Source organism: Erinaceus europaeus, chromosome 3 (genome assembly GCF_950295315.1).
Source record: "Erinaceus europaeus chromosome 3, mEriEur2.1, whole genome shotgun sequence".
NCBI classification, from domain to species: domain Eukaryota; kingdom Metazoa; phylum Chordata; class Mammalia; order Eulipotyphla; family Erinaceidae; genus Erinaceus; species Erinaceus europaeus.
This window is the reverse complement of record NC_080164.1, coordinates 42,347,168-42,359,728: the sequence shown is the minus strand read 5'-3', so window position 1 is coordinate 42,359,728 and position 12,561 is coordinate 42,347,168. Positions and strand designations below refer to the sequence as shown.

The following is a 12,561-nucleotide window of genomic DNA, read 5'->3' as shown; positions in this document are numbered from 1 at the left end:
CGGGCAATGGCACACCTGGATGAGCACACACATTACTATGCTCAAGGACGCAGGTTGGAGCCTTCAGGGGTGGCTTCACATGTTGTAAGCAATGCTGCAAGTGTCTTTTTTTTCCTATCTCCACTTTCCCTCTTGATTTCTGTCTCTAGCAAATAAAATAAAAATAAACGCATTAAAAATTAGAATATACAATTTTATTTCATCCAAGGAGATGAAAACATTCTTAGTTTCTTATGAATCTGGATCAGGAAATATAAATTGTGTTAAGAGATGAGTAGTGGAGAGTCGGGCGGTGGCACAGCGGGTTAAGCACAGGTGGCGCAAAGCACAAGGACCGGCATAAGGATCCTGGGTTCGAGCCCCAGGCTCCCCACCTGCAACCTGGGTTGCTTTACAAGCGGTGAAGCAGGTCTGCAGGTTTCTATCTTTTTCTCCACTTCTCTGTCTTTCCCTCCTCTCTTCATTTCTCTCTGTCCTATCAAAAAAAAAAAAAAAATGAGTAGTGTTATGGAATACACTTAGAAAGAAAGATTATAAGGCCCTGGGGTGGTAACACACTGCATGTGACAGTAATGCTCTGGTTTTCTCTCCTTTTGTGTCAAAAATTAAAATATTATTTTATGTATGAGAACCCAGGTCAAGCCCCCAGTCCCCACCTGCAGGGAGAAAGCTTCACAGATGGTGAAGCAGTCCTGCAGGTGTCTCTCTGTCTCTCTTCCTCTCTGTCTCCCTCTTCCCTCTATTTCTGGCTGTCTCTATCCAATAAATAATAGTAATAAAAAATAAAAGTGAAAAAAAAATTTAAAAAATTTTTTGTTTTTATTTATTTATTTATTCCCTTTTGATGCCCTTGTTGCTTTATTGCTGTAGTTATTATTGATGTCGTTGTTGTTGGATAGGACAGAGAAAAATGGAGAGAGAAGGGGAAGACAGAGAGGGGGAGAGAAAGACAGAAAAAAAATATATTATTTTAAAAAATACCTTTAAGGAAAGAAAAAGGCTTATCAGCTTTATCAACAAACATTTTAAAAACTACCCCACAACAAAAATTTTAGGCTTAATGAATATTGAGAACATAAAAGATATCTGGTTAAAAACATAATAATGAATAAATAACTTCTCAGGGGTAGATAGCATAATGATTATACAAAGAAACTCTAATGCCTGACGTTTAGGTCTCAGGTTTAATCCCCCACACAAGCCAGAGCTGAGCAGTGCTCTGGTTAAAAAATAATTAATAATAGGGGGGCTTGGCGGTAGCACAGTGAGTTAAGTGCACATGGTGCAAAGCACAAGGACTGACGTAAGGATTGGTTGGAGCCCCCAGCTCCCCACCTGCATGGGGGTCACTTCATAAATGGTGAAGCAGGTCTGTGGGTATCTATCTTTCTCTCCCCCTCCTCTCTTGATTTCTCTCTGTCCTATCCAACAACAATGACAGCAATAAAGAACAATAATAACAACAACGACGATAAACAACAAGGGCAACATAAAGGGGAAAAAATGACCTCCAGGAGCAGTGGACTTGTAGTGCAGGCACTGAACCTCAGTGGTAACCCTGGAGGCAACAAAAGGGAATAAATATTAAAAAACAAAACAGGACTTCCGGAGGCGGAGCTACGAGCAGCAGATCGCTTTCTCTCCTCTCCTCTCCTCTCCTCTCCTGGATCAACTAGGAATACCAAAGGAGACCACCCGGACCGAAACAAGACAGGACTAGAATGACCACAGAAACCCAGTAAATCACCCGTGAGTACAAACACGCGTGGCTGGTGACAGAGAGGAGAGAGGGGCCTAAGGAGAGATTAAGTGACTGCTAACAGTTCGACAGTTTGTCAGTGGAGACACCACCTCCAGTCTGCTCCACCAACAAGGGGACAGCTGAAGGGAGGAAAGGACTCCCCAGAGACTCACCAAGTACAACTCTGAGTCTCCATTGCTACTACCCTCAGAATCTGGAGCAGCAACAGGGAGGGCACAGAGATCTAACCGGGAAACTCAGGAGAAGACCTATACCTCGGTGGCATAGCTGAAGGGCTGTGAAAGTCTCTTTGCATAACCACTGGATTATCTCTGCCACACCCTGCTTTATCTCTTGGTCAGGAGTCATTGATTAAGCCAAGAAGCCTATTGATAGTTTAAAAGCCCTCAGGCTACCATAGCCTACAGGGGAAAAAAAAAAAGGCTTTTACACCACTGAACTCCAACTCAGGGATTGAAAAAACTGTTAACTTATATAAAATGGTTAAAACAACAAGAAAAAATAATGGAGACTCGAACCAGGACAAGAGTCCAGCTAAAAGTCCTCCAGAGGGTGAAGCACAAAACAACGAGTTCAACATCCAAACATTAGCTAAGGAAATAATAACAGGAGTGAGTAAAGAATTTGAAAAAATTGTAATCAGAAATGCAGGAACAACAAATGAGAATATGGAAGAAAATTCTAATAATCTCATGGTTATTAGAGAGCTGAAAGCTGAAATTGCTGAGCTAAGAAGGCAACTAGCTGAACAAGCTAAAACAGTATCAGAGCAGGGCAACAAAATAGATGAACTCCAGAAAGCAGTAGAGGGCAGAGAGAATAGAATCAATGAGGCTGAAGACAGAATTAGCAAGATTGAGGATGAATTAGAGACAACTAAAGAAGAAGTAAGAGATCTCAAAAAGAGATTAAGAGATGCTGAAAACAACAACAGAGTCTTATGGGATGACTTCAAAAGAAACAATATACGCATTATTGGCTTACCAGAGGAAGAAAGAGAAGGGGAGGAAGAAAGCGTTCTCCAGGCGATAATAGCTGAAAATTTCTCTAGTCTAGACAACACCAAAGACATAAAGATTCAAGAAGCCCAGAGGGTCCCAAACAGAATTAACCCAGACCTAAAGACACCAAGACATGTCATACTTAGATTGGAAAGGAATAAGGATAAAGAAAGGATCCTCAAGGCTGCAAGAGAAAAACAAAGAGTCACCTACAAAGGAAAACCCATAAGATTAGCAGCAGACTTCTCCATACAAACACTACAGGCCAGAAGAGAATGGCAAGATATCTATCGAGTGCTCAATGAGAAAGGCTTTCAGCCAAGAATACTATATCCTGCTAGATTGTCATTCAGACTAGATGGAAGCATCAAAACCTTCTCAGACAAGCAACAGTTGAAGGAAGCAACCATCACCAAGCCTGCCTTGAAAGAAGTTATGAAAGGTTTCCTATAAACAACCAGACCACCACAAATAGAACATATATCAAAACACTCTAAAACTCTACAAGAATGGCGTTAAAATATCTTCAATCTTTGATATCAATAAATGTGAATGGCCTGAATTCACCTATTAAAAGACACAGAGTAGGAAGATGGATCAGAAAACACAACCCAACAATATGTTGTCTACAGGAAACTCACCTAACTCAACAAGACAAACACAGACTTAAAGTGAAAGGATGGAAAACTATCATACAAGCCAATGGCCCACAAAAAAGGGCAGGAACAGCTATTCTCATATCTGACATGATAGACTTTAAAATAGATAAGATTAAAAAAGATAGGAATGGACACTACTTAATGCTCAGAGGATCAGTCAATCAAGAGGACTTAACAATTATTAATATCTATGCACCCAATGAGAAGCCATCTAAATACATCAAACTTCTACTGAAAGAGCTACAGCAATATATTAACAGTAACACAATCATAGTAGGGGACTTCAACACCCCACTATCTGAACTTGACAGATCATCCAGGAAGAAAATCAGTAAAGACATAAGGGAGCTAAATGAAGAGATAGATAAACTAGAACTATTGGACATTTTCAGAGTCATTCATCCCAAGAAACTGGAATACACATTTTACTCAAATCCACATGGATCATTCTCAAGGATAGACCATATGTTAGGCCACAAAGACAGCATCAGCCTATTCAAGAGCACTGAAATCATCCCAAGCATCTTCTCAGACCACAGTGGAATTAAACTAACACTTAACAATCAACAAAAGATTAGTAACAGTGCCAAAATGTGGAAGCTCAACAGTACACTTCTTAACAACTTCTGGGTCAAAGAGGAAATCAAGGAAGAAATCAAAATGTTTCGAGAGTTCAATGAAAATGAAGACACAAGCTATCAAAATATTTGGGACACAGCTAAAGCAGTCCTAAGAGGGAAGTTCATAGCTATACAAGCACACATTAGGAAACAAGAAAAGGCACAAATAAACAGCCTGATTGCACATCTTAAAGACCTAGAAGAAGAACAACAAAGGAATCCTAAAGCAACCAGAAGGACAGAAATCACTAAAGTTAGGGCAGAAATAAATAACATTGAGAATAGGAAAACCATACAAAAGATCAATGAAAGTAAATGTTGGTTCTTCGAAAGAGTAAACAAAATCGACAAACCTTTAGCCAGACTCACAAAACAAAAAAGGGAGAAGACCCAAATAAATCGGATAGTAAATGAAAGAGGAGATATCACAACAGACACTGCAGAAATTCAACATATCATGCGAGGCTTCTATGAACAACTATATGCCACCAAGTTAGAGAACCTGGAAGAAATGAATGATTTCCTAGATACCTACCAACTTCCAAAACTAAGTAAAGAGGAAGTGGATAACATGAACAGGCCCATCACAGCTAATGAAATTGAAACAGTTATCAAAAATCTCCCCAAAAATAAAAGTCCTGGACCAGATGGTTTTACAAATGAATTCTACAAAACTTTCAAAGAAGAACTAATACCTCTACTTTTAAAAGTCTTCCAGAAGATTGAAGACACTGGAATACTCCCTGCCAGCTTCTATGAAGCCAACATCACCCTGATACCAAAAGCAGACAGGGACACAACCAAAAAAGAAAACTACCGACCAATATCTCTGATGAACATAGATGCGAAAATATTGAACAAAATTCTAGCCAACCGGATACAGCAGTATATCAAAAAAATTGTTCATCATGACCAAGTGGGGTTTATCCCAGGCATGCAAGGTTGGTTTAATATACGTAAATCAATCAATGTGATCCACCACATCAACAAAAGCAAGACCAAAAACCACATGGTCATATCAATAGATGCAGAGAAAGCCTTTGACAAAATACAACATCCCTTTATGATCAAAACACTACAAAAAATAGGAATAGATGGAAAATTCCTGAAGATAGTGGAGTCTATATATAGCAAACCTACAGCCAACATCATACTCAATGGTGAAAAACTGGAAGCATTTCCCCTCAGATCAGGTACTAGACAGGGCTGCCCACTATCACCATTACTATTCAACATAGTGTTGGAAGTTCTTGCCATAGCAATCAGGCAGGAGCAAGGAATTAAAGGAATACAGATTGGAAGAGAAGAAGTCAAACTCTCCTTATTTGCAGATGACATGATAGTATACATGGAAAAACCTAAGGAATCTAGCAAGAAGCTTTTAGAAATCATCAGGCAATACAGTAAGGTGTCAGGCTATAAAATTAACATTCAAAAGTCAGTGGCATTCCTCTATGCAAACACTAAGTTAGAAGAAATTGAAATCCAGAAATCAGTTCCTTTTTCTATAGCAACAAAAACAATAAAATATCTAGGAATAAACCTAACCAAAGAAGTGAAAGACTTGTATACTGAAAATTATGAGTCACTACTCAAAGAAATTGAAAAAGACACAAAGAAGTGGAAAGATATTCCATGCTCATGGGTTGGAAGAATTAACATCATCAAAATGAATATATTACCCAGAGCCATCTACAAATTTAATGCTATCCCCATCAAGATCCCAAGCACATTTTTTAGGAGAATAGAACAAATGCTACAAATGTTTATCTGGAACCAGAAAAGACCTAGAATTGCCAAAACAATCTTGAGAAAAAAGAACAGAACCGGAGGCATCACACTGCCAGATCTCAAACTATATTATAGGGCCATTGTCATCAAAACTGCTTGGTACTGGAACATGAACAGACACACTGACCAGTGGAATAGAATTGAGAGCCCAGAAATGAGGCCCCACACCTATGGACATCTAATCTTTGACAAAGGGGCCCAGACTATTACATGGGGAAAGCAGAGTCTCTTCAACAAATGGTGTTGGAAACAATGGGTTGAAACATGCAGAAGAATGAAGCTGAATCACTGTATTTCACCAAATACAAAAGTAAATTCCAAGTGGATCAAGGACTTGGATGTTAGACCAGAAACTATCAGATACTTAGAGGAAAATATTGGCAGAACTTTTTACCGCATAAATTTTAAAGACATTTTCAATGAAACGAATCCAATTACAAGGAAAACCAAGGCAAATACAAACCTATGGGACTACATCAAATTAAAAAGCTTCTTCACAGCAAAAGAAACCACTACCCAAATCAAGAGACCCCTCACAGAATGGGAGAAGATCTTTACATGCCATACATCAGATAAGAGTTTAATAACCAACATATATAAAGAGCTTACCAGACTCAACAACAAGACAACAAATAACCCCATCCAAAAATGGGGAGAGGAATTGGACAGAATATTCACCACAGAAGAGATCCAAAAGGCCGAGAAACACATGAAAAAATGCTCCAAGTCTCTGATTGTCAGAGAAATGCAAATCAAGACAACAATGAGATATCACTTCACTCCTGTGAGAATGTCACACATCAGAAAAGGTAACAGCAGCAAATGCTGGAGAGGATGTGGGGTCAAAGGAACCCTCCTGCACTGCTGGTGGGAATGTCAATTGGTCCAACCTCTGTGGAGAACAGTCTGGAGAACTCTCAGAAGGCTAGAAATGGACCTACCCTATGACCCTGCAATTCCCCTCCTGGGGATATATCCTAAGGAACCCAACACATCCATCCAAAAAGATCTGTGTACACATATGTTCTTGGCAGCACAATTTGTAATAGCCAAAACCTGGAAGAAACCCAGGTGTCCAACAACAGACGAGTGGCTGAGCAAGTTGTGGTATATATACACAATGGAATACTACTCAGCTGTAAAAAATGGTGACTTCACCGTTTTCAGCCGATCTTGGATGGACCTTGAAAAAATCATGTTGAGTGAAATAAGTCAGAAACAGAAGGATGAATATGGGATGATCTCACTCTCAGGCCGAAGTTGAAAAACAAGATTAGAAAAGAAAACACAAGTCGAACCTGAAATGGAATTGGAGTACTACACCAAAGTAAAAGACTCTGGGGTGGGTGGGTGGGTGGGGAGAATACAGGTCCATGAAAAATGATGAATGAAATAGTGGGGGTTGTATTGCTAAATGGGAATCTGGGGAATGTTATGCATGTAAAAAAAAAAAAGAAGTAGAAACGCAAAGCAGAAATTGACTGAGTTTGGAGTATGGCACCAAAGTAAGAAAGCAGAAGTATACTAGAGTTTACAGTGAGTACCTCCCTAATACTTCCTCTCCACTTTTCCAAGCTTTGGGTCCATGATTGCTCAACAATTTGTTTGGCTTTGTATGTTAACTCTCTTTTCAGTCACCAGGTTCCAGGTGTCATCAGGATGCCGGCCAGACTTCCCTGGATTGAAGACACCACCAATGTGTCCTGGAGCTCAGCTTCCCCAGAGACCCATCCTACTAGGGAAAGAGAGAGGCAGACTGGGAGTATGGACCGACCAGTCAACGCCCATGTTCAGCGAGGAAGCAATTACAGAAGCCAGACCTTCTACCTTCTGCAACCCTCAATGACCCTGGGTCCATGCTCCCAGAGGGATAGAGAATGGGAAAGCTATCGGGGGAGGGGGTGGGATATGGAGATTGGGCGGTGGGAATTGTGTGGAGTTGTACCCCTCCTACCCTATGGTTTTGTTAATTAATCCTTTCTTAAATAAAATAAAATAAAAGAAAAGAAAAAAAAAAAAACAGGTGAACTTAATTAAAGTTCTGCTGGACAGTGCTGCTTTAGCACTAATATTTACAGGAAGTAAAACGAGGAACAAAACACAATAGTGGATGCCTTAAGAATATGATCAGCTACCCCTCCTACCTTATGGTTTTGTTAATTAATCCTTTCTTAAATAAAAAATAAATAAATAAAAATTAATTAAAAAAAAAAGGAAACTTCACAAGTAGTGAAGCAGGGCTATAGCTGTCTCTCCTTCTCTCTCCCTATCTCCCCTTCTCTCTGTCTTATCAAATAAAAAATTCTTTCTGTCCAATCAAATAAAAAATTAATAGAAGGAAAAAAAAAAGAATATGATCAGCAGGGTGAGGGAGACAGTAAAAGTAAAATAGTTATGCAAGGAGACTTTCATGCCTGACGTTCCAAAGTCCTTGGGTTCAATCCCTCACACCACCATAAGCCAGAGCTCAACAGTGTCGTCCTGGTGAAAACGAGTAAGTAAATAAATAAATAAAATCAGAAAAATATATAGTGTGAAAAACATGAACTAGTCCTTTCAGCAAACAAAGAAAAACCTATAATGGGAAACCTATCAAGAAATCAAAAAAAAAACAAAAAAAACAAACCTGTACCGGTGTACTGGGTCCAATTTTAAACCACATTTAGGGGAGGAGAAAGGCGTATCAGAAGACATCAGAAACAGAAATAGAGCCTCCACATTTCCTTCTATGCCATGCCTTTACTTTCTTGAACTCAAAGTGACTCAGCTCAGGTGGACCTGTTTTCCCCCTCAATCTCGTTTTTCTTTTCCTTCTTACTATTCAAAAGTCACAGCAATCAAGCCACTAGTCACATGAACTATACTTGACTTTTCTGCATATGGAGGCAGAGGAGAGGTGTGTGTTTGAGGAAAAGGAGCAAAATAATACAAGGAAAGACCGATTCTGCAGCCATCAACCTTAACTCAGCAATTTTTGCCACCATCTGCAGAAATCACCCCACAGCTCTATCCTTTCTTATCAGATCTCTACTCAGTAACACAAGCTACAAATAAGAACTCTGAAACTTACTGTTAACAGCAATCCATTCATTGAGGTCCTCGCCTTCTGGCAACATAACAGCCTGTCTCAGATTCCCACTTCCTAGGGTTGCTTCTGCATGTTTTAAGAGTTCATACTGATGAGACCCTTCAGGGATATTCTTCTTTGGCTTGAATGTTTTAGAAGAGCGGCTGCTGCTGTTAGGTTAAAATAAAAGTATGCCAAATGTTAGCACTGGATGGAAGTCATATAAATTGTTTTGAGAGTGGTCCGGGAGATGGCTCAATGGATAAACCGTTGGACTCTCAAGCTTGATGTCTTGAGTTCAATCCCCAGCAGCACATGTACTAGAGTGATGTCTGGTTCTTTCTCTCTTCTTATTTTTCTCATTAACAAATAAAATCTTTAAACAAATAAATTGTTTTGAGAATAACATTAAAAAAGAAAAAACACTCTATAAACAGTGCCAGGATGACGAAGAGGACAGGAAGGAGAGGTGATGAACACATTAAAAGAATTCTTAGTATTAGATGAGCTCACACAGAGATGAGACTTCAAGAATGAAGTCTAATGGCATGAGTAGATAGCATAATGGCAAAAGGCTTTAAAAGTACTGTAAAAATACTTATTTATTGGGAGTCGGGCAGTAGCGCAGTGGGTTAAGTGTAGGTGGTACAAAGCTCAAGGACTGGCTTAAGGATCCTGGTTCGAGCCCCTGGCTCCTCCCCTGCAGGGGAGTCTCTTTCTCCCTGTCTTCCCCTCTTCTCTCCATTTCTCTGTCCTATCCAACAACGACATCAATAACAACAATAACTACATCAATAAAACAAGGGCAACAAAAATGGAATAAATAAATAAAAAGAAATATGTTTAAAAAAATATTTATTATGAGAGAGGCCAGAGCACTGCTCCACTGTGACACAAGGTGGCATCAGGAATTGAACATGTGGCTTCTGGGGCCTCAGGCATTAAGTTCTGTACCCTAACAGAATGAGCTACTGCCCTAGCCCAAGATAAATAAATCTTAAATACTGTAACCAATGAACACCTGAAAAGCTGTTCAGAAATTTTAAAAACTACATTAAGTGTGGGTTATGGTAAAAAGTAGCCCTTTAATACTTTTATACCTGAGCTTCCCCAGTGTCACAAATACTGCGGTAGCCCTCTGGCATGTGACACGTTCTCTATCTCATGTGAAAATCTCCTTTGTCCCAGGAGGTGACACAAGATGAAGTACTGAACTCTCAAGCATAAAGTTCTGAATCTGAGTTTGATCACAGGCACAGTAAGTGCCAGTGATGTTCTGATTCTCCCTGCCCCCACTAATAGACACACGCACACACACTGATGAGTTTGATCGCTCAGCACTGACTATGCTAGAGTCATGGTTCTGATTTTCATTCCTTCTCTCTTACATGTATGTATGTGTGTGTGTATATATATATATATATATATATATATATATATATATATATATATAATTATTTACTGATTTATTTATTCATGAATGATAGGCAGAGAGAGAGAGAGAGAGAGAGGGAGAAATAACCAGATATCATTCTGGTACATGTGCTGCTGGGGATTGAACTCAGGACCTCATACTTGAGAGTCCAGCACTTTATCCACTGTGCCACCTCCCGGACCACAATAAATAAATATTTTTTAAAAAATTGTCTGAGGGCTGGGTGGTAAGGCACCTGGTTAAGCACACACAGTGCTCAAGGCCCCGGGTTCAAGCTCCAAGTTACCACCTGCGGGGGAAAACTTCACAAGCTGTGTAGTGCTGAAGGTAGCTCTCACTTTCCCTCTCTATTTCCCCCTAGTCCCTTTCAATTCCTGTCTTTATCCAAAATAAAATAAGTAAAGTTAGTGTTAGAAAATTGTCTGGTAAGATGATATATCTCACATATCTGCATCTGCACAACGCAAATGCGAGCTCCTGATATTCCTTAAGAGCTTTAGTGCTGTGTTATCATTAGAAAAATATTTTTATCTTTATTTTTTGAACAGAAACAGCCAGAAATCGAGAAGGAAGGGGGAGACAGAGAGGGAGAGAGACACCTGCAGCACTGCTTCACCACTTGTGAAGCTTTTTCCCTTGCAGGTGGGGGCCTGGGGCTCAAACCCGGGTCCTTGTACATTGTAAAGTTTGCACTCAACTAGGTGTGCCACCACCTGGTCCATTATCACTTCCTCTCATTCCCTCTCTACTTGAAAAAGTCCCAGAATGGTTAAGCTGCACATATGTAATGCCCAGCAAGTCAATCCCCACTCCAAATGCATCTTATATGTCTACCCATATAAGTAACCTGGCAGGTGATACCATGGGTAAAGCACTAAACTTGCAGGGATGAGGCTCCAAGTTCTATTGCCAGCACTACATATGCCAGAATGATGCTCTATTTTTTCTCATAAATAAATCTTCAGGGGCCAGCTGGTGGCACACCCACTTGAGTGTACATGATACAGTACACAAGGACCCAGTTTCAAGCTCCCAGTTCCCACCTGCAGGGGGAGGCTTCATGAGTAGCGAAACAGGTGTACAGGTGTCTCTCTTTCTCTCCACCTCTATCCCCCACCTCGATTTGTCTCTAGCCAAAATAAATAAAGAAAATATATATTTTAAATAAATAAATCTTAAGGGGCTGGGTGGTGGCTCACCTGGTTGAGAGAACATGTCACAATGTGCTAGGTCCCAGGTTCAAGTCCCCTGTCCCTACCTGTAGAAGGAAAGCTTTGCAAGTAGTGAAGCAGGGCTGCCGGTGTCTGTCTCTCTCCCTATTCCCCCCTCCCATTCTCTCAATTTCTGGCTGTCTCTATCCAATAAATAAAGATAATTTAAAATATTAAAAATAAATAAATCTGGGAGTCAGGCAGTAGCACAGCGGGTTAAGCACAGGTGGTGCAAAGCCCAAGGACCAGCGTAAAGAGCATGGTTCCAGCCCCCGGCTCCCCACCTGCAGGGGAGGAGTCACTTCACAGGTGGTGAAGCAGGTCTGCAGGTGTCTTTCTCTCCCCCTCTGTCTTCCCCTCCTCTCTCCATTCTCTGTCCTATCTAACGATGACATCAATAACAACAACAATACAATAAAAAATATTTTAAGCTTTAAATAAACAAATCTTACGGTCAAAGGATCTAAACAGACATTATTTCAAAGACAATATACAAATGGCCTTTAAGTACAGGAAAAGATGCTCAGCATCACCATTCATTAGGAAAATACAAATTAATATCACAATGAGATTATCATTTCACTCACTTCAGTTAGGTTTTTGTTAAGATTAATCATTCTCATGAAAGATGAGAGTACTGCTCAGCTTTGGCATATGGTAGTGCTGAGGACTGAACCTGGGATGTCTGGGATCTCAGACATGAAAGTCTGGTACACTACTAATTACACATCTCTGATGCTCTTGAATAGCTTTTAGTTTTTGTTTATTTTGTTTCACTTTAAATACCAGGTAGTGGGCAGTGATCTTTACGTAAGTCTAATTATAATACCTGAAACTTACATGTTATAAGCCAATGTTACCTCAGTTTTTAAAAAGATAATTGTGCTGGGGAGTCGGGCGGTAGCGCAGCAGGTTAAGCACATGTGGCGCAAAGCGCAGGGACCGGCCTAAGGATCCCAGTTCGAGCCCCGGGCTCCCCACCTGCAGGGGAGTAGCTTCACAGGTGGTGAAGCAG

At 40.2% G+C, this 12,561-nt stretch overlaps 1 protein-coding gene across 3 annotated transcripts in view; it reads right to left on the bottom strand.

The window, feature by feature from the left end:
- Nucleotides 1-12,561, bottom strand: part of MOB1A (MOB kinase activator 1A) — a 31,747-nt gene that overhangs the window by 16,980 nt on the left and 2,206 nt on the right. The window contains exons 1-2 of one of the 3 annotated variants that reach the window (XM_060187071.1): nucleotides 8,904-9,061; nucleotides 16-145 (exon numbers count right to left, since the gene is read on the bottom strand). In XM_060187071.1, the coding sequence (XP_060043054.1) occupies nucleotides 16-145; nucleotides 8,904-8,924 (151 nt within the window). In that variant the 5' untranslated portion in view covers nucleotides 8,925-9,061. Of the gene's footprint in view, nucleotides 1-15; nucleotides 146-8,903; nucleotides 9,071-12,561 lie in introns of those variants that run through there. The other 2 variants (XM_007518937.3, XM_007518936.3) reach the window with 2 other exon arrangements.